This window comes from Hippoglossus stenolepis, chromosome 18, assembly GCF_022539355.2.
Source record: "Hippoglossus stenolepis isolate QCI-W04-F060 chromosome 18, HSTE1.2, whole genome shotgun sequence".
In the NCBI taxonomy this organism is placed as follows: Eukaryota; Metazoa; Chordata; class Actinopteri; order Pleuronectiformes; family Pleuronectidae; genus Hippoglossus; species Hippoglossus stenolepis.
The window spans coordinates 19047886-19069792 of record NC_061500.1 but is presented as its reverse complement, the minus strand read 5'-3'; the positions used below and the strand labels follow the sequence as shown (position 1 = coordinate 19069792).

Sequence of the window (21907 nt, the reverse complement as noted above, 5' to 3'; positions counted from 1 at the left end):
CAAAGCTGAACAACAAGGCCTGAGATGCAGGCCTGTAAATAAATGCATTACTTAGAATTCAATGAGCAACTATTTTGTTAATCTATTAATTCACTTTTACATAAAAACTTTAGTCTGTTGCTTTTCTTTGTCTAATGTGGTTTTAAGATGTAAGGTACATTTTTGGTTCACCAAAAAAAATCTATTGATCAACAACTGGAAGACTAACATACATAACTGTTGGTGGCAGAACCCAATGTTTACAGTGGAGATTAAATGATCAGCCAATTATTCGATTAGTTGAATTTATGAGGAAAAATTTAACAAAATGCACTGATTCCAGCTCAAATGTAAATGTTAGCTGCTTTTCTAAATCTTCTATGATATCAACTTGGAGGTCTAGTTGGACAGACAATAAAGACATAATCGATGAATTGATTAATAGAGAATATAAGAGTTAATTGATAAAGATGATAATCATTAGTTACTGCCTTCATATATACTTTTAAATATGGCAGCCCACACAATAGTGAAAAGAGCTTGGTCTACACAAAGGGAACTGAGGATAACAGAAAGAGTACAACTCTGGACATCCACGACTAATAGAAGTGATTAGTGAGGTGCTTGTCTGCCAACATCTCTTCATGGCAATGTGTGAAAATCTGAATAAGGAAACCGCAGATGAAGGCCAAAGGCTCACAATTTACAACACGCCCACTTAACTGGTGACCTGCACTGCTCCTCTTTAATAAAGCACTAATTGAGAGTCTCAATGGGATCTGAGAGATTAACCAATTAATAGGCTCTTAAACACCATCATGAAAAGGCAAGCGACAGATCACCACAATGAAGGGCAACATAGAAATACTCTCACACACCGACAAGAGACCTGTAGAAACTGTGGTTAATTCAGGTTAGAAGTCCAAAACAAAGAATATGTGCCATGCACAGTATGTTGCGTACTACAGTCGCCTGGAATAAGAATTTCAAATTTCAATTAATAACCTCATTTTGTACCATAAAAGGATCAAATATAGTGTCCGAAAACTTTATTAAGTTACTCTACTGACAATCCTCATTTACATCATTTAATTGTGTGTATATATCTACAGTAGAGACGCAATTATTTGTCGATTGACCCAAAATATATTTTCTAAATTAATACATTTCAGACATTTTTCCAAAAATGTCCAAAGTTTATGGGGTATTTAAGTTTATTCTATAGCCTGATAGTAAATCTGTCATTTCAGTGGTTTTGGTGTTTGGTTGGATAAAACAAGCCACCAGATCACATTAACTTTTGCAGTTTTTCAAGCAAAAATGCCAAATAATCTCTGGTTTCACCTGCTCAAATGTGGGGGTTGGTTTCTTCTCTTTGTCATGTGTGACAGCATGTTAACATCACAGTGGGCTCTAATACACTGTCACAGAACAGTAGGAAACTTTTCTATATCTACATGAAATCATTGGGGGGAAATAAAGCAGCAGACTAACTGAGCTGCAGCGAACATGAGTAAGATCATACAGCCAAAAACTATTAAAAAAAACCCTGAGAACATGTGGAGGCTTCCAACAGCAGCAGCCTCAACACAAGCCCCTCACTTCACCCTGCAGTTGTCTAAGCACCTTCATTATCCAACACTTCTTCTTCATCTCATGTAAACACTGACCCAAAGTGACTGAGCCCGGCTTCCAGCCAAGACAACATGTTATTGTACCCATGGTACATTCAGGAAGTCATGGCCCAGAGGGACAAACAGGCAACCTCACCTCAGACCCACTGCAACACCACAACACATGCATGATATAAAAACAACAACAACAGTTGTGAGGCATGTAGCCTGTGGGGGGGGGGGGTTCGTCTCCCTTACACAACCTCTCCCATGATGTGATTATCGATCTGTGAAGATATGACAGTCGGATCAATGAAGACGATCGCACGAGCACACTCACGTCTACCTGCAGCTCCTCCTGCAACACAGCAAACCAAACGTGCTGCTCACATTCGCAGCAGATCGGAACAAAGCATTTGAGCGGTGTGGGGTCCAGCCTGTCTCCCTCTCCCAGTCTCTGTCTGTGGGTTATGAATGTGTGTCAAAATGCGAATCGCGGGTGCGTTTTGTTGCACCTACCTGCCTCAGCTGCTTTAGAAACGCAGATAACGTCCACAGCCCCGGGTTAAAAAGCGACAATAAACGAGGGGGGAGAGCGTGAAAAGGCGTCCGGTTGAGGGGAGAGTCCGGTGTCGTAGCCTGGCGGTGTTAAGTTAGTGTGATGTGTCGCTGGAAACGGAGCAGGAGCGAGTGGAGGCGCTTTAACACGCTGCTGCTGCTGTTAGCCACGCAGTGCTAACTAGCTCCCCGGCGGTCCGTGGCACGTTAGCCGGTCGTTACATTACCGGTTCGCGCGGAGGGTGAGAGCAGCTATAGCCCCCCAAAAAAGCTGGGCCCCCGTGGCTGGGAGAAAGTGAAAGCTGTTCGGCCCGGTAGCTTACCTTTTTCCCGCAGGAGCCGCTTGGTCGCCAGGCAGCGTTGCGTTAGCCGGGCGACATTAGCCTGCTAGTGTCGCAGTCGGGCTAGCGGGGAGAAGAGAGGCAGCCCGATGAGCGGAGCTGTCGTTAATATGACCTGTTAGCTTGTTGTTTCCACACCCCGGGCGTATAATAAGTAAGTACGCTATTCATCACTTAGCACCTAATGGCTCATGTGTTGCGAACTTGACACATTAAACTACACAAACTAACTAAGTACACGCGGGTTAATAGTTGCGGTGTGCGCTCGGGCCCATAACCTGGCACCTCGGCTCGGCTTCACCTCCCTCATTGCACAATGACCCGCTATAATATATTCATGTGATCACAGGGATATAATGTCTCCCACCGAGGAAGACCCCTCCTCCTGTGAGTCAGGCGGCTGAATGACTAACCACAGAGAAAGTGTGTATGTGTGTGTGTGTGTGTGTATGAGTGGGGGGTGGGGGGGGGATATTGAAATGACATCACCTATAAATGATCACGTGGGTGTGTGATCCATGCATGATCAAATCATCCACCTGCACAATGAGCTTTTCTTCAAATGATCTTCCACTGCTACTTTCTCATTTCATCAGCTCCTCCAAAGGACATTTTCAAGCAACTGTGGCATGCGCACAGATTTGGAGTCGTGCAGTCCAATTTTTCTCTGCAGAGGCCACAGCTTGCAGGCCTTTTTAAAAATGATTTTTGACTGGTAGGATGTTCAGCCTCTCCTGCTGCGGATCACCTGACACATGGCGTCACCATCATGAATGAACTACTTCATGCACAGTCCCCCGACTTGAACATCGCTGAGAATCGAGCGGGACGGAACAGTGTCGTAGCACAATAAGATTAAGATGCTGTGCGTGTCATCCTGAAAGATGAGGTGAGAGGTTGCACTACCTTTCTACATCAGGGGTCTACAAAGAGTTTTTTTTTTTTTTTTCAATGAAGATGCAGTATGATTTGGATTGTCAATGATTTTTACAGATTTCCACACGATCGACATTATTAACTAAGGGAAATCATTTTTGGTAATATTATGCTCAACATCTTACCTGCAGCATTGAGGTTATGTTTTCATCACTGTCATAAGTTTATATTCCTCAGCAGGATTGCACAAAAAACACTAAACCGATAAGCACCGAATTTGGTGGAGGGATGAGGCGTGGGCCAGGGAAGAACTTATACAACTTTGAGGCAGATCCAGATCCTTTATTATGAATTAGAATCTTTGTCTATAAGGTCTGGTGTGTGCGGGTCTCTGCTCTCCGAGGGCCCTAGATGAGGAGAGAGTTTTGCTGTACAATCTTCCTCGGGTTCTTCATTTCTCCTGTTCAAGACTTATAAGAAAAAGTTAAGCTTTCCGTATTGAGCCCATTCTTGCTGCAAGTTCATAAAGTTTAATTAGAAGTTTTTCAGGTTGACATTCCATTGCGGAACCCCACCTTCTGAAAAATGTTGCCTCTATAAGGTCAGCTATCTGATCCAGATTTTCAGCGCTGCTGGAAGACAAGCTGTTGACTAAAACCAGAAAAACCTACAAGTGATGACTAGATTGACATCAATGTTATATATTTCAAATAGAAGCAATTACTTTTTCTATCAGACTTAGAAGTTATTCAGTTGGATGGTCTTTTTGTAAATTTTTGAATATCTAAAATTAAGTTCCTGCCGAATATTTTGGCTCTGATTACGAAACGTATTAAACATGGATATTTTTTATTTAGTCACATTTATTAATTAGATCTTTTTTTTTTCTTTTTATATTATACCATAGCGAGATGCACAAACAGTCTTGGCTTCTATGAGCCTTAATACAAGGATCACAAGTACATTTGCATTCAGCAATGAACAGAGAATAAGAACTCTGTGGGTAGGTAGACGTTAAATGTGCTGCCGTGCAAGGAAACCTAAAAATATCTCTGCTCTGCAGGAAGAGTGGGTGAAAAATCATCGAGAGAAAAGACTGTTACAAAAAGTGTTGCAAGCTGTGATGTCTGTCAAAGGGGGGGAGGAGTTACTGGGTAATGTTAAAACTACTATTAATAATAACAGTAATAGTAAGATTTCTTTTTACAGCACCAGCAGCTCAGTGCTGTACACAGAAATCAATCCCACTGAATAATAGTTCAAATAAAGTCAAGTATTAAAATAACATAAATACATTTAACAAACAAGTATGCATTACCTTTGAGTAAAATACATCAACAAAGTGCAGCAGTGAAGTGAAAGCCAACTCAAAGCCCAAACTAACCTACACCCCACACTTACTGTTTAATTTGTGGTAAGTTCATGATATACAGTTAATTCAAATCTTAAGAAATGTAATTTCTGCCCAAACTTGAGCATTCCACTGTGTGCATTACACATACTGTGTGTGTGTGTGTGTGTGTGTGTGTGTGTGTGTGTGTGTGTGTGTGTGTGTGTGTGTGTGTGTGTGTGTGTGTGTGTGTGTGTGTGTGTGTGTGTGTGTGTGTGTGTGTGTGTGTGTGTGTGTTCACTTGAAGCCAGGCAGTGCTTCAGCAGCAGGGCCACTGAGTGTTTTGGAGTCATTAGAGGTGTCTGCAGTATCTTGCCAGAGGGCAGTGCACCGTGGAAAATAAAAAGTCCAACCAGCTCTGTGTTTTGCAGACCTCTGTTGCCCTGGAAACAGGTGCTGAGATTTCCCATTTCTTCATTTTTCTCTGCACTATCCATATCAGCCCCCCCCCACACACACACACCACCACCTCTACACTCCACTCGCTGCCGCTGCCGCTGCCTTTGCTGCTTCCTCCCCCACGACCTGCCGCATAGTACAATCACACATACACACACTCACAGTTCCAATCCACTGCAGTCATTTCACAATGTCACAGGACGTAGTAACCGACTCCTCTGCTACAGAACTGCACACAGGACATCGGGGTCGCAAACGCACACACACCTAAAGTGTGTTGACCCTGCACTCAGTGCTGCAACTATCTGACCTCCAGGAGAAAGAGATGAAAACAGAGTGGAGATGGGGAGGGTTGAGGAGACAAAGAGGGAACAACTGGGAGTGAAAGCAAAGCCGACTGCACTCTCAGACTGAAGAATGTGCTGCAACTCACTGCTGTTCTCGATGGAGGCAAGGTTAAAGAAGAGGACGGGAAAAAGCCATCTTGCTTTGCCTTCTCTAAAAATGTTCTTCTAGGCGAATTAATTGTGCCCATGGGGATGTTATGTAGAGTTCAGGCAGATGGTCCACCATATTGCACACACCTATGTCATAACTGTAGCTGTTATTATGGAATATTCATCTCTACAAGTGCTGAAGTGAGAAGGGGGGGGGATAGCGTAGAATGCGTAGAATGCGTCATGTACGTGAGGCCCAGTTACAAACAGGAGAGACACGTTTACATCGGGCCCTGTCTCCTCACTTTCTGGCCTTTTTAAGTCATCCTTTTGTTTCTGCAGTGTTGTGTGTGCATTCCTTTGTCGTGACTTCTCTTTGGCAAGAGGCAGAACATTCCAGGGAAATGGCTGACCCACAATAACACACACATACACACACACACACACACACACAGAAAAAGGCACAGGGATGACTGAGGTAGTGAGCTCCTCCGCCCGCTTGTCGCCGGGGCGTACTCGAATCCCTGTTTCCTGACCGACACATGACAGATCATGTGGGCAAACACAGCCACACATACAGTATGGCTGTGGAGCATTACCAGCTGAAATAGCAGCACACATGACCATCATCACTACAACACATGACAGCACTCGCCCTCCAGCTACTCCACAACACCACTGTCACATCCTCAAACCGTACACAATCCGAATTTTCACCCTGCTGTTATCAGTGACCTCCCCCCTGCCTCAGTAAGCACATTTATTCAAGACAAGGGCAGCCAATATAGATTATTTTCATTTTCTCCATGAACTGATGGTTTGCTATATTAGGAAATAAAGAAAGGCGCTCCCCTAATAGAGAAAGAACATCCCTAAGCCCAAACTTAGTTTGCTATCAAGCCAGAAATGATTGTAATAGTAAATTCCTATTAATTTTCTGTCAATCGTCTCATTTCTCTAGATGAACTCAAATTAGATTTTTTTTAAATGATTTTATACTTCTGCTTCACTAGTAATACGACACTCCTGGATATTTGTTTATCGCTTGTATTCACTTCATACATCATTATTTTATTTACATACAAAATTTAGGATAAACTTAAAAAAGTGTAATGTACCGGGGGAGATAAGTTATTTCATTAGCTCCACCTTAACCAGCTATGTCATTAAACAACTGCTGACATCAGTGATAATAATCAAACAATATATCAGTGCTATAATATAAGGATACAGCACAGGCAGGAGCCTTTTTCTGCATACTGAGAACTGCATACTGACAGTACTCATGTACTTTTGCTTAATTAACATTTTGAAAGCATGCTTTTCATTTGTAGGCTAATGCATTACAATGCAGTACTACTGTGTAGTGAATAATAACCATCATCATCATGCAACTTTTAATCTCACCGTACCGATTCTGAATATTTAAAATGTGTGGGGGGTCACTGGGATCAGTGTAAAGTGCAGTAAATAAACAAATATGTATTGTGGAACAGCTAAATCTGCGCAGCACCCAAACTACTCTAAGATCAGATCCGCAGCAGGGGACTGGGTTCAAGTTTTAATAACATACAAATTCAAGACAGAACACAAAGGCTGGAAATGAGACAAGGAATGAAAATCCCTCTGACAACTTGAAACAATAAAAGTCTCTGCAGTCTGACCTTGTACAGGTGATCACTGCAGCAGGTGTGGAGACTAAACAGGGCAGAGGTGGAAGAAAATACTTCAAGATACCCACACAACAGTGTAAAAATACTCCGTTACAAGTAAAGCTCCTGCATTCAAAATCTTAAAAAAAGTACAGGACTATTATTACTACCATCATTACCTTTTGACTCTACTACAGATTCAAATTGACATGCAGAATTAGAATGAAGTATAAAGTTCAGCCGCACCATCAAAATACCACCTATAGACATTAGTGCAGTTATAATAAATATCAAACATTCACAGGGTTTTTTTCTGCACCATGACTACTTTCACTTTTTGCAATAAGTGAACATTAGTATCTGCATTTAGTTGAATAAGGTTTTGAATGCAGGGCTTTGTCGTTGCTATTTTTATTTAAGTAAAAGATGTGAATGGCTCCTCTGTCATTGTTCTGGTGGATGATTCCTTTTCCATAAAACTGATTTCGACCATCTGTGTGACCCAACATTTAGGGTGATGTGATGTTATTTTTACTCCTGTTTCACTGGCTGACAGCAGTTTGTTGCAATTAGCATCAGCTCCAATCATCTGTCTGTCCCGCGACCCCTGATTCTCATCCTTTTGCATCCTAACTCCCACGACCATCTGGTGCCACAGGCTCAGCTTTCACTTCTGCTCTGATCTCGGGCAGAATCTACACATCGCTGAAATGAAGTGTTCAAGGCTCCTCTGCTGAAGCATCTGGAACAGCTGGACCAGAAGCTGTGCTCCTCTGCTGTTACTGTAAATCCTTAACATGCAGAGGTGGACAGTAACTAGATGCTTTTACTATAATTCTTACAGTACTTGAGTACTGATTATTGATAGTAGAAGTATATTATTATTATTACTTTTAATACTGTAGGCATATTTAAACAATACTGTGGAAGTGTTATGTTATTCTGTGAGCAATGCATTTTCAAATAATTATGGGGTTTTAATGCATTAATCATTTTTTTGTGTATTTTGTTGCTGATGCTTTTTGTGATGAAATATTTGTATCTGTAAGCACATGTTATTTTATTTTATTATAACTATTACAGTTATTATTAATCATCATTATCATCATAATTATAAGTGAAATAAAAAAACACAAACTATTTATTGGTGGTGATTTGTGAGGAAACCTGGAGGATTTAACCACAGCTGGCTCACTGCTGCCACCTTGTGTTACAAAGAAGTGTGCTGGGACTATAAATAATATATAACAATAAGATAACTAACTAACGAAGGATAATAAAAAACCTTGATTATCCGACTATAATTTCTTCTATTTACTTCCACTATAAAGACTTTTTTCTTTTTTCGGCAGCAGGTGAAAATATATGTGTCAGGATCATAAACTATATTGATATAAATGTATTCAATATAAAGCTATTTGATTTTCATTTTATTTATTTACTGATATTACATAGATAGATAGATAGATAGATTGATTGATTGATTCATGGATTGATTGATCTGGAGGGAAATTTAATTTGTAGAAGATAATCATTTAATTTGTTATAATTTCTCCTACAATCTTTACAACACGATGGTCTGCGTTAATGTAGCCAGTGAAGACACAGTTAATGAAGCTGAGTGTATGAATAAAGTATGAAAACGATTCTAAACTATATGATGATAAATGGTGCAAAGCTTGATTATTGTGATGAAGCCATGAAGCAGACAGTGGTGGCACCGCGCTCTGCAGCTCTGTAATAATGAAAGTGAAAATCAAAGTGTTGCTCTTGACTCCACTTTCGTTTTTTCTGTCAAAGTGAAAGTAAACTTAGTTCCGTGAGCTACTAGTCTGTGCGTGTTTATCTGCGCCCAACTGCGTGTTTGACCCAAGAAACCCTTCAACTGGCAGTAGTCCCGTTACATTTAAACCCGAGGAAATGTGAGTGTTTCTGTTTTTAAATGAACTCCATGACTTATAACAGAAGTTTTACTAGTAGCGAATGTTTGGGCCAAAGCTCAGAGTTTGATGTGGGGAGTTGAAGTGGTGGTTCACACTTCAGCTGCTTTACAGACGAACAACAACTATCTGTCTATTTCTGGTGTTATGGTGCAGATGCTTAGAGCCGGAAACAAGGCGACAAAATGAATTACTATGGACGTTTGATAAAATAATTAAAACCATTTGCTTTCGTCACAAGAATTTAACAAGTGTAGTGAAATGCAATATGGAATAATATATGAATTTTAAGGAAATTACAGGTACAATTGTGGCATTCATAACCTGCTCATATTATTATTTATTTATTTTAATCCTTGAGAGGTGACAAAGAATTGTCACATCACTCTTGTTCATGGTGACTCCCACTGTCTGTGTGTCAAGTTGCATAAGATTTTACTGTAGATGTTTTGAGAAACTTTAAAGGGAAAGTCACCTTAACCCTCCTTTTATCCTCAAATTTACTAACATCGTTTGTCTTTGGGGTCATTTTGACCCCAGCAATTTAAACGTTCAGAAAAGTATTATAATCACAATGCTTATATATATATATATATATATATATATATATATATATATATATATATATATATATGTATATATATTATATATTATATATATATATAACTTGCTCTTATCAAATATATATAAATATATATATATATATATATATATATATATATATTTGATAAGAGCAAGTTATGAGTGCCTGATCCAACCCTAACTATAGGCTTTATCAAAAAGGAATGTTTTAAGCCTTTTCCAGCACTCAATATCTGGTTTTCTAGAGTGTCTGTTATCACTTGTTTATCCTGCTCTTTTTGTTCTATGTTTCCCTTTCACCCACCATCATGTCTTGTCTCCAGTACGCCACCCCCACCACACACACCCACACACACACCCCACACCCCACAGACATGGCTGAATGGCATGGAGACTGCTCTCGAGGGTCCAACAGGGAGGGACACCAACATTACAGTGATGACAAAAGCTTAGTCAGATCAAGGCAGGCCACCTCCTCCTCCTCCTCCTGCACTGGGGATGGAAGAAGTTCACCGGGAGGTGAAGGCAAGTGGAGGGATGTTGACACTGCGTCATGTTGCCTGCTGGACGACCTGAAGAAGTGCCACAAGAAGCTGGGTCGACTGAACTTCAGCAGCACGCACACCGTCCTCGTCGATGTAAGAATATATCCTTTTCTCCTTCTCTGCGACTCTGAAACTTTAGCTTTATATGAATCATTATCTGTTTTTTTTCAAATTTTCTACTCCACACTTAGTAATTAGTTAAACTATTCGCGTAATGTTAGTGGAAAAAGAATGCTGAAAAACGAACCAGCGTACAAGGGCGTAAACATGACCTCCTTGGTGAAGGTAATAACAGGACGGCAATGATCCCTGAGGTAAATTAAAATTAGAGCCCATTCTGCTAACTACCTCCCTAGAAATGTATTATTCTCAACCCTATTCTTTATACAGTTTTTTTTCCTGTGCACTGAAAAACCACCAGAGTGAAGAATGAAACTACTGTTCCCTCTAGACAACTCCCCTAATTGTTTCCACTGCAGCACCACCAGGACTTTACAAATGTATCCCAAAGGAGGAACGTATCGTGCTCCTCTGTGTCTAAGATGTGCAGCCTAAACCCATCAGCACTGTCTCCATGGCCCTAAAGTCCCACAACTGTCTCCAGAACTGAACAGAACAAAGTAATAAAGTTTGCAGGAACCTCGAAAAAATAAACAAACCACATCCAACGTCCAAAACCTTCCCGAACTAGTGCTTAGTAAGTTCAACTCATGTCATCATACACCACTCAACCTGATCCTCGTTCAGTCTTTGACCTCTGCTAAAGCCAGGCCCCAAAACCTTTAACAGTGCATATTAGTGCAGAACAGTGCTGACACAATTTGTACTATTTCCAACCTAAAAGCAGAATACAAACAAGGTTCTGTGTCCTGACTCTGCACTTTGGAGTGAAAAACTGTTTGGATTTAGTTGGACACCTTTTGATTATGGACATTTTCCTTGTGTTTGGATTTGGTTTGTGTTTGTTTCCTGTTTTCTTTTTGAAATTCCGCTCCTTGCGTTTCCTGCCTTTGTCCTATTTTCCTATTTATGTCTGTGTCCGAAATCACTCACTAATCACTTTATAGTGAGTTCGCCATTTTCTAGGGGTGTCCGAATGTTTAGTGAAGTTTTTATAACCTATATAGTGCACCCATTTTTTCCCATAATGCATCGTGAAAAATATAGTACAACAGATGGTCACTAACCGAGCAATTGTATTTTTCAGCCTTTTCCTGTTCCCTAGTGTTTCTTTGCATGTTGAGTTTATGGATTTTATTTTTTGCTTTGCTTCTGCACTTGTTTTCCCATTTATTGGAATTGGCCTGCATCAAAGGACACTTGTTTTTTCACCTGAACCTGTGGCCCCTGCATGTGGGTCCTCCAGCTTTCCAGAGAAGGTCGAAGACAGATGAGCACATTTTGACACGACCTGTCTCAAATAGTATGTGACAAAAGAGAAAGACCACTCAGATTCTGTGAATATTGACAAATGCTTTAATAGTTACATTTCATAAATATGATAATGTCTGTCACTAGGTCAGAATGTAGAATGTCTGTGTGAGTGAGTGAGTGTTATGCAGTGAGGAATGTGAACACAAAAAGGGCAAATGACAATATAAGTCAGCAGGACAGGGGAGGAGAGTGAGGGGATCTTGCAGGTCTGATTCATAGCCTCCTGAGCCAAGTCTGACAAGGCCTCAGCAACATCCCCATCCCAACATGCCTGGGGCCGCTGTCGTGCACATCACATACGGTCGATTCCTTGTGGTTGTTGTTGAACATGACCGTATGTTTTTTCTCACAGGTGTCCATTTTCAACGCTTCAGAACAACTTCAGCCCCAAGATGGGAGAGACATGTGGCACAAAGGCTTTGTGAAGATGCCCTTTTCGCCATTAAGTGTCGTAACCACCAAGACTGGATTGAGGAAGGTGTGTTTGAGGCAACACAATGTTTGTTGATCTGCAGTAGATCTGGGTTGTTTTCTCAACTGATGCAGAAAAATGTACTCATGTTAGAAAATGTAAATGTATTTAAATAGCACTTTTGTAGTCTTAGCGACCACTCAGCTTTGATGTATAGTTTTGCCATTCACACACACATTCATACTGAGCATCTAAGGGCAGCACTTTTCTTACGAGAACGGCACAACCATCAGGGGCAATTTGGGGTTCTGTAATTTGCTCAAGGACACCTTGGTACGCAAAATGTGGAAGAGTGGGATCGAACCGCCAAACATCTGGTTAGAGGGCAACCTGCTCTCCCCTGAGCCACAGCCGCCCCAAAATTTGTATTTTCTGTTTGTTGTAACTCTTAGTTAGTTTAGTTAGTTTAGTTGGTTCAGTATATTCCAGTCCTTGAAATATTTTTTGAACAAAGCATTTGTGAAAAAAAAAAGCAAAAAGTTTACAAAACAACAAAAATATATTAATACATAAATAAATGAAGGAGAAAAGTAAATTTATGGACTGAAAATGTGTAGGCGGAAGCGTTAGCTTATCGTGCCTACCCTCCATACCCAGAAGAAGGAAACTGGCAACCCTACTAGGACCTAAAATGAATTAAATCAAACAGAAATAAACAAAATTTCCATTTGTTAAACATAATTATGATACAACTCTTTTATGTTTTTGTTAGTCATCTTGTTTTTCAACATTTTTTAACATTAAAAGTGAGCTACACGTTTTTATTTATCATCGCAATAATTCCTTATATTTACAAACACATGTTTTTTATATCTGTCCTTACCGTTATTTTCTTAGACTTGCCTGTTCCCCACAGTTGATTTTTGCTCTCAATTTCAATTATCTTTGAATCTATTAAGTAACTGGACTTGCATGAGGTTCTTGAAGATGTTTCACCTCATATCTCAAAATACTTTATATAGCACTTATATTCACCATGACCTGGATCAGTAACAAACTCAAAAAAACGGATGATGTCCAAGTGTGTCATTTTAGCAAGCTGCACCCTATTAAGTGCAGATTGATACATCTTTGCATTATTGCCACCAAGATGCCCTTGAGCAAGGCTGTTACACCAGCAAACATGAGATGAGATTGTGGTTGCACTGTACAGCATCTGTCCTGGAAAAGGCAGTTTACCATTAACGGTGATCTTCACCTTCACCTAAAGTTTAAAGTTTTATTTCACTTAATTTTAAAACTAAAGTTTTCAAATTTTTAAATCAATATTTTATTGATTATTTCCAAAACCCTGAGTGGCCCCAAGCCATCCATCAGATAAAGTAAAGAAACAGACCAGAAACTGTAAGACACTCAACCTCAGCATAGAAACTCTACCGCTACTAGCGTTTTGACGTCTTTTCAGTAATTAGGCCATGGCAAGTAAAGACTTGCTGCAGGACGTGAAGCTGCACCACCACTGCTGCACAAAGAGCTGGTCACCCGTTAATTGAAAGTTCAGTGAGGCCCAACTCAGTACACAGGACCACCGCACTGGAGAATCAGTTGTTATTGCTCATTGTCATTGTTGTCATCAATGTTGTTCCTAGCCGTTGCTGCTAGTGATCACCTGTTTATTTATAAAGTAAATTAATATTAAATGTATTGTGTCCAAAGCACTCCCTTGAGCCCTTAGATGGACGGTTCTCGAGATATGCAAGCCACAGACAGACAGAGGACTTGTCTTTCATGATTCCTTTTTATTGTTCTTAGTTTGTTTTAGATGATGACATACAATACATTAATGACATGCAGCATAGTTTATATACGTTTATGTTGAGTTGATCTTCTCTGTCCACAGCAGCCCACCCAGGTGCCTAGGTGGGAAATTATCTCCAAGAAACTGGACGGTCTGGCCAGTAAGAAGAAAAGGGGAGTTGATGATGTGGTGGTACGTTAGCAGCCTTCACACTTTTCCCTTTACGTACATGCATGCATACATACATACATTTATATTTGTGTCATACCAATGCATTTTGCCCATCCTTTTCTGGGATTCCAACAATTTACCAAACATACATCTTCTTTCTTACAGATACAGAACTTGTGAAAAAAAGTAAAGGCACACCCACAAAAAGAAAGAAAAAACTCAAGAAATCGCAGAATTATATAACGTCTATAAATTAACTCTATAAAGAGCTTTTTTTACTCTTATATCAGGCTTTCTCCAGATAACTGGTTAATTTGTTTAATGTGTAAATAGCCCACTCAGTCTTTATTTACATAGATATTTACTTTTTATTTATAATCTTACAAAACTTAATATCATGCAGGTCAAGTAGCAGTAGAAAACAGAGCTTAATTTGGACAGCACATTGGACAGATCCGCTTTTCTTCTAAAATAATGCATTGTCCAGTTTCCACATTCAAAGGTAAAATACCTAATCACAGGTCCCACAGAGATCTTTGCTTTTTAGACATTTCATACAATTTATTCTCTGGACCCTGTTAAGATTTCATCATCATAGAAGTATACAGGTTTAGTCCATATACAGTATCATCCAGTCATCCTTCCTTTTGTACTGGTCAGGGTTATATTATATTACATATTCTCTATACAAACAAATACCATTTTTTTTCATTATCAAGAGCCTAAATTACAGAAAAATACAGATAAATATTTTTTTTATAAGTGTTGATGACATTTCTAACACGTTACAGACGCAAATACAAACAAAACAACAAAAAGAATACAAATATGAAGAATAATAATATCAAAAAGCGGTCACACGCATGGAAGACATCGAGAAAGAAGACAAAAAGAAACCTCTGGAGAAAGTCCAGACCTAATTCTCTGGAGTTCCCCCATAGGTCATGTCTGAAAACGTGACATCAAATGTTCCACCTTTCATATTCAAACTCTGTCTGTCTTTAGGAAGTTATCATCAAATGCAACCCACAATATACAGATGAGTGGACGTTTGATGCCCTCTTCTCCTTAGTCAAGGTCAGTGTCCATTAGTTTACTTCAGATCAGCTTTGTGATTGGATGCCTAAACCCTCTAATGATCAGGAGTGGATCATATTGACTTTCTAGTGTATCCCGAAAGAAGAAAACTACTTCGACACACTGTTTCCAAAGATCGCGGCGTTGGCTCTGAGCCTCCCCCAGCATGTGAAGAAGGTAATGTAACTTCCGGGATCAGCTGACTCTGCGTTTAACTCATGATGATAATGAAAATGATGGGGGTGTGTCCGTGTTTTCAGGCCATCCCGCTGCTTCAGACGGGGCAGTGCACCGCCATCACTCTGTCACAAGTCCAGATATCCTGCCTGCTGGCTAACGCGTTTTTCTGCACCTTCCCACATCGCAACACGACCAGACCCAACGCAGAGTACCACAACTACCCCCCCATTAACTTCAACAGGCAAAACAGATGCACAGTCTCACATTTCTGAACACAACTCCTGTACACTCTCTCCGCTGTGTGAACTGTGTGTGAGATAATTGTTCATTCTCATTCTGGATGCAGTCTGTTTGGAAACTGGTCAGATCGGAAGAAAGAGAAGCTGAGGGCCATCATGCATTATTTCAATATGGTTACAGATGAGAGTAAGTTGCTGCTAAACCCCCTTTTCTGCTTCCTGTCCATGAGACGTCTCAGTAAAAACCCTGCTATTCACATCTTTGCAGACACTAAACCAAAAGGACTGGTGACGTTTGAGAGGCGTGGCTTGAGAGACTCAGAGTTGCCGAGCTGGAGAAGGTAATAACGTATTGTCATGTATTTTATAGAGCATTTCAAAACCCAGAATTACAAAGTTCTTCGTATTATAAGACGGATAATTGAAGTCAACAAATAAGCAAATGGGTAAGATCAGAGGTTTACATAATGTTCACAAAGCTGGATGGGAAAGGGGGTTAGGGTTATGGTGGTTGTGGTGAATTACACACAGATCATGAAGTCTTTGTGTGTGTGTGTGTTTCTGTTTGTTTGACTGTGGGATGATGGATGATTAGATTGTATAATAACATTTTTATAAATTACTTTTATAGGTAAAATGATAAACAATAATCATATACTATAAGAATATTGTCTCCTCAAACTCAGACTCCTGACTGCAAACACACAAAGTGATTAATTACGCATGTATAATGTCATATTATATAGTAATGAAATAACCTCTACAAAAACATATTTTAGAAACACAAGTAATATGATGTAACTGTCAGTACAATAAAAACAAAGACCTACGTGTCTTCATTCACATGTGTAGAAAATATAAATGAAAAGGCCGTGCCGTATTTATAGCAGTAGGGATATAAGGATATCACAGGACCAGGGAGGCCTGGTAGCAGAGTTCTGTTCAGTCAGTAATCGATCAGCAGAGTTTCTTTTGTTCGGATCATAGACTGTATTTAATGATGGATGGATAACATGATCCAGGCGCTGGTCATCTCACGCCTAGACTATTGTAACTCCCTCCTGGCAGGTCTACCTGTTAGTGCCATCTGACCTCTGCAGCTCATCCAGAATGCAGCAGCTCGACTGGTCTTTTCCCTAAATTCACTCACTACTCCGCTCCTCCGCTCCCTTCACTGGTTACCGGTGGCTGCCCGCATCCGTTTCAAAACATTAGTACTTGCGTACCGTGCTGCGAACAGATCAGGTCCAGTCTACATCCAGGACATGGTCAAACGTTACACCCCAGCCCGTTCACTCCGCTCTGCTTCGGCCAATCGGCTTGTTGCTCCCTCACTGCGAGCTAAACACTCATCAAAATCACGACTGTTTGCTGAAAGTTTACACATCTTCCTGAGCAAACTAAAAACACACCTCTTCCGACTATACCTTGAATAAAATTTTTAAACTAACAATTTAGTAGCACTTAAATGACACTTACTGGTAGCACTTTGTAGTTTTGCTTTTTGAAATGTTTTCTTCTGTATTAACCACCACATTAGAAACACAAAATAAGCACGTGAAATAACATAAGAGAAACAAACAGATATGTATATATATATTAATATATAGCTTTTAACACCTTACATTTATGGATATGCGGAGCAGAAAACACATCTGAATTCTTACAATAAAAACACAAGACACTTCATGCGTGTCACTGAAGCCTTCAGCCAATCAGAGCAGAGTTGTGATGTCACACAGGCGGCCCCAAGGTGCTGCAGCTGGAGGAGAGCAACTGCACCGTCTGACTGCAGCCGACTTGCTCGATGTTTTAGGTCACTTGTCGTGGTGACATTATGCAGGGCTGGATGCAGTTGGACAAAAGTTCTTACCAGCATGCATTGTGTTAAAGGTTCAATGAGTAAGATTTAGGTGAAAGGGATCTTTTGGCATGAATTGAATATAAAATATTCCTAGTAATGTTTTCACTTGTGTGTTTCATCTAAATTTTGCAAATGGTTGTTTTCTTTACCCCAGAATGAGCCCTTTATATTTAAATACTTTATATCTACATCAGGAGCGGATCCTCTCTACGGAGGCCACCATGTTTTTCACAGTAGCCCAGACTGGACAAACTAAACACCTTTTGAGTTTTTATGACAACTGAAGGCTGCCACAGGTTCTCTTTCATGTTTGGAAGGGGAGGGTGAGGTGAGGGGAATTCCGCTGCAACATGCAACTTCACCACTAGATGTCACTAAATTCTACACACAGAACATTTAATTCAGCGCTGCACAGCACTGCATCAAGTCGAACGCACCAAGTCTATTGATCCAAGTGCGCAAAATGTCAGTGTTCATATCAGTGATCTTCTGGCTTCTTTTCTGGATATTAGCAGCTGGACAAAGTGGAGATGCATCACCCATCTTTAAATACAGTCTATGCTCAGACAAGTAAAGAGGCTGTTGCAATAATCAAGGCCAGAGAAGTTATAACATGATAAATTAATTTTAAAGGATTAAATAGAGAGCATTTATAGAATGATGTTAACATCAGAGAGGGACAACTTTGGGTCATCGGCATGACAGTAAAAACTCACAATCCACTGGGATTCATCGTCTGGGGACCATGAATGAATATTTAATGCTAATCCATCCATAAATATATGATATTACACTGAACAAGTTCAAACTTTGGGGAGCTGGTTGCACTAGAGGAAAAATAAGGGCATCACTCAAGTCTGTAGGACGTATCCTCTGAGGACAATGAAAGCTGGTAAAACATTTAATGGCACTCTTTTTTGGTGGGTTATAGCTGTGATGAGAAGCTGTCCAGGCTGCATGTGACATCAAAAGGCAACATCGAGGCCAACAGTGCAGGGATGTTACAGGTAAGAAGCAACACAAAGCAGCAACAGTCACAGCTGTTTCAGAATGAACTATATATACAGTATGTGTGTGTGTGTGCGCGTGTGTGTGTCTATGTGTACAGGTGGATTTTGCGTCCCGTTGGATTGGCGGAGGTGTGCTGGGCAACGGACTGGTGCAGGAAGAGATCTTGTTCCTAATGAATCCAGAGCTGATAGTTTCCCGCCTCTTCACTGAGCGACTGGCGGACAACGAGTGTCTGATTGTTACAGGTAGTAATGAAATTATGAGTTAATGGACGAGTCAGATGACAGAACAATCTCAGTTGTGATGCAGTAATTGATCAAAATTAAGTGATATCGAGCAAAACATTTCAAATGCCTTTTTCTGTGTAAACTGAAATTCTTTGGGTTTCCGACAGTTTTTTATGGATTCCGTATTTATTAGTTATTTTCACAAGGAAGCGGAAGCACCATATCACTTACAGCAATGTCAAAAGGCAGGAAAAGTAGTGTGTCCCCCACCGACCCCCCCAAAAAAGAGAAAAAGAGAAAGGAATTATAAGGAAGCAAGAGACAGAAAACAATAAAGATAAATGAGAAGCAAGAAAGGAACAACAACAGCAAAGCAGAAAAACTAAACAACATAAATAAATATAGCACCCATCCCCTTATCCCACCCCCTACCCCCACCACCTTGGAGTCCCATAACCTCTGAAAACATACGCCAACCATATTCATACATCAAATCTTAGCTGAAAATGCTAATTCCCTCCATCATTCACAATATCCACAGAAATAGCCAAAGGTATACATAAGGAATATATACAGTAGGTATGAAGTAACCCAAAAACAAACATTTAAAAAAATATATATATATAAGTATTCTTAATACTTGACATAACACTAGAAACATTCCTCCAGAATCTGGAGGAATCATCCCTCCACTAAATGTGGAGGAAATCAGTTAAGTAGTTTTTGAGTAATCCTGCTGACAAATAAACAAATAAACCAACAGAACTGGTAAGAGAAAAATCTAAAGAAATCCCAAAGTTAACCTGCATACAGACTTGAGCTCGATTAAGAGCTTTTTTTCTTTTCTTCCAGGCTTTCTCCAGAAATCTGGCTACTTAATATGTTAAACAGGCAACTCAATCTATGTCATTTAGACTGAACATTGGACTGATCCACTTTTCTTCTTTTAAATTTGATGAATGGTCCAGCAAGCACCAAATCGGCCGCAGAAAATAATCCCCACCATTTCCTCCTGTTTGTTGGAATAGGAAATAGTGTGTAGCTCTTTTAGGAAATTACTGAGCCATTTATAAAATTTAACCAAAATTTTTCTGAGGGGTTTTCAGTTTTTTATTTATTTTTAAGGTTTACATGTTCAGGAGGAGCAGGGATTCCCAGACATAGTGTGAGGTGTTAGAAAGATGGAGTAACAGATGTCGATTTTGGTCTTTTTATGTTAACGACAATAAAGAATATACGATGTGACACCAGCCTCACAGTTTGCATCAACGTCTCTGTCTCAGGCTCTCAGCAGTTCAGCCAATACTCTGGTTTTGGAGACAACTTTGAGTGGGCGGGGCCTCATAACGACAAACTGAAACGGTATGAGCAGGCACTTTATGTATTTTACATCTGAAAGTATTTGTTTGTTTGTTTTTCTGAAATGTGATATCATCTTTGCAGGGATGAGTGGGTGCGGCTGCAGAGGCAGATCTTAGCCATTGACGCTCTGCACTTCAAATACCCAAGGGACCAGTACAATATGATCAAGGTCACACGAGAACTGAACAAGGTCGGGTTTGTCTTCACGTGTTTTGTTAATTTTAGGGGGAAGTGGGACATGATGCTGCTTTTGTTGGAATTTGTATATGCTTCCACTACTATTCTTACATGGTATTATTGTGTCCTTGAAGGCATACTGTGGATTTAAAGGACATGGGGATGGTGAGCCGGACATCGCCACGGGCAAGTGGGGCTGTGGAGTCTTCAACGGAGACCCTCAACTCAAAGGTTCTTGAGCGTTATGTGACCCCATCAGTTTATCAACAATTAATATATAAATAAACATGAAACATTTGTCATGAGGCTTTTACTTATCTTTATTGTCAGCTGTGATCCAGCTGATGGCTGCAGCAAAGGCCAAGAAAGGACTGGCCTTCTTCACCTTTGGCGATGAAGAACTGGCAAACGGCCTGAAGCAGATCTATCACCTGCTGGTCACAGAAAAAATGACAGTTGGTGAGAGTCTCCCCGTGATATTTTCAAATGTTGTTTCTCGTTTATTGGCTGGTGAATTATTTTCCAAATTGCTTCATCACAGAGAAACTGTACGGACTTCTGGAGGACTACTGTGCTGTTCAGCAGGCCGACTCCCATGTGGATCTGTTCAAGTTCATCAGAGACAACATCAGGTGTTCCAGAAGTCAGCTGTGAAGTCAGATTCATGTCCACGTCTGCATCTGATTTGCACGAAACTATAGCGGGAATGTTTTTGTTGCAGAAACAAGGAGGCTTCTAAAGCATGTCTTATGTTATACAGTAGTTACGATTATTTCACATAGAGAAAGAGAAGTTCACCAAAAGTACAAATCCAAGTGATCGCCACAGGACGCAAATGTTTTATTCAAGTCCTCGCTGGCAGATTGGAAGTGAACAGTTGTTGAATGTTCGCCACTCAATGTGTGAAAATAAGTGGTCGAGGGGCCACTTCAATTTTTTGATTTTGTTTTGAATTCTTAAAATTGAGAAGGCAATAGCAATAGAGTGTAAACTAATGAATTATTATTAATGTACTAAACTTATTCAAATTAACAATGTGTTCACTGACGGAGGCTGAGAGCCGTATTCACTAAACATGTTAAAGGGATAGTTCACCGAACAGATTTAAATGCACTCGTCTACTCACCACTATGCCGATGGAGGGGTGGGTGAAGTGTTTGAGTCCACAAAACACTTTGGGAGTTTCAGGGGTAAACAGTGTTGCAGCCAAATCCAATACAATTGAAGTAAATAGTGACAGAGACCAGACGTAATAAAACAAGTTTAGAGTCAGTCCAGAGAACTAATGATTTACAATGTGTCTACTCCAGCAGGTAATTCACCTTCTCAGCCTGTTGGTGTTTCGAGAAAATGCATAAAGAACTAACTTTTAAAGTCATATTCTAACAACAGTGAGTTGATTGATGAGAAGATTTCACCAGAAATGCTTTGTCAGGTTTTGTCTGTAACTGCCCAGACCAGAGCCCCCAAGTTTCAAGTTTCAAGTTTCAAGTTTATTTGTGATTCCAGCCATACCTGTACAACATACAGTGGATTCAAACAGTTTAAAGACAATGCAAAAAAGCAGCAGTTTTTGAAAGACAAGTGCAATGAAGTGCCTGAGTTAAAATGATTTAAAATAAAAAAACTGTTTATTAAGTGCA

General features: G+C 40.1%; 2 protein-coding genes across 13 annotated transcripts in view; one reads left to right on the top strand and one right to left on the bottom strand.

Moving 5' to 3' along the window:
• Nucleotides 1-2610, bottom strand: part of zmiz2 (zinc finger, MIZ-type containing 2) — a 26736-nt gene extending 24126 nt beyond the window's left edge. For 5 of the 8 annotated variants that reach the window (XM_035141756.2, XM_035141763.2, XM_035141760.2 and 2 more), the window contains exon 1: nt 2474-2610. The gene's annotated coding sequence lies outside the window, so the exon portion shown is untranslated. Of the gene's footprint in view, nt 1-1932; nt 2069-2111; nt 2245-2473 lie in introns of those variants that run through there. The other 3 variants (XM_035141757.2, XM_035141761.2, XM_035141759.2) reach the window with 2 other exon arrangements.
• pargl (poly (ADP-ribose) glycohydrolase, like) lies at nt 2512-21907 on the top strand. Of its 5 annotated transcripts, none has more exons than XM_035141768.2 (16): nt 2512-2645; nt 10091-10405; nt 12099-12224; nt 14059-14148; nt 15133-15204; nt 15295-15381; nt 15465-15625; nt 15731-15810; nt 15892-15964; nt 18419-18494; nt 18596-18743; nt 20009-20087; nt 20169-20277; nt 20399-20495; nt 20595-20723; nt 20806-21907. In XM_035141768.2, exons 2-16 carry the CDS (start codon nt 10142-10144, stop codon nt 20916-20918), a joined length of 1704 nt encoding a protein of 567 aa, XP_034997659.1. In that variant the 5' UTR covers nt 2512-2645; nt 10091-10141; the 3' UTR covers nt 20919-21907. The 5 variants fall into 5 exon arrangements, with proteins under 5 accessions (XP_034997659.1, XP_034997658.1, XP_034997660.1 ...); XM_035141767.2 differs by lacking the exon at nt 2512-2645 and adding an exon at nt 3054-3380; XM_035141769.2 differs by lacking the exon at nt 2512-2645 and adding an exon at nt 9017-9167 and having other exon boundaries at nt 14062-14148.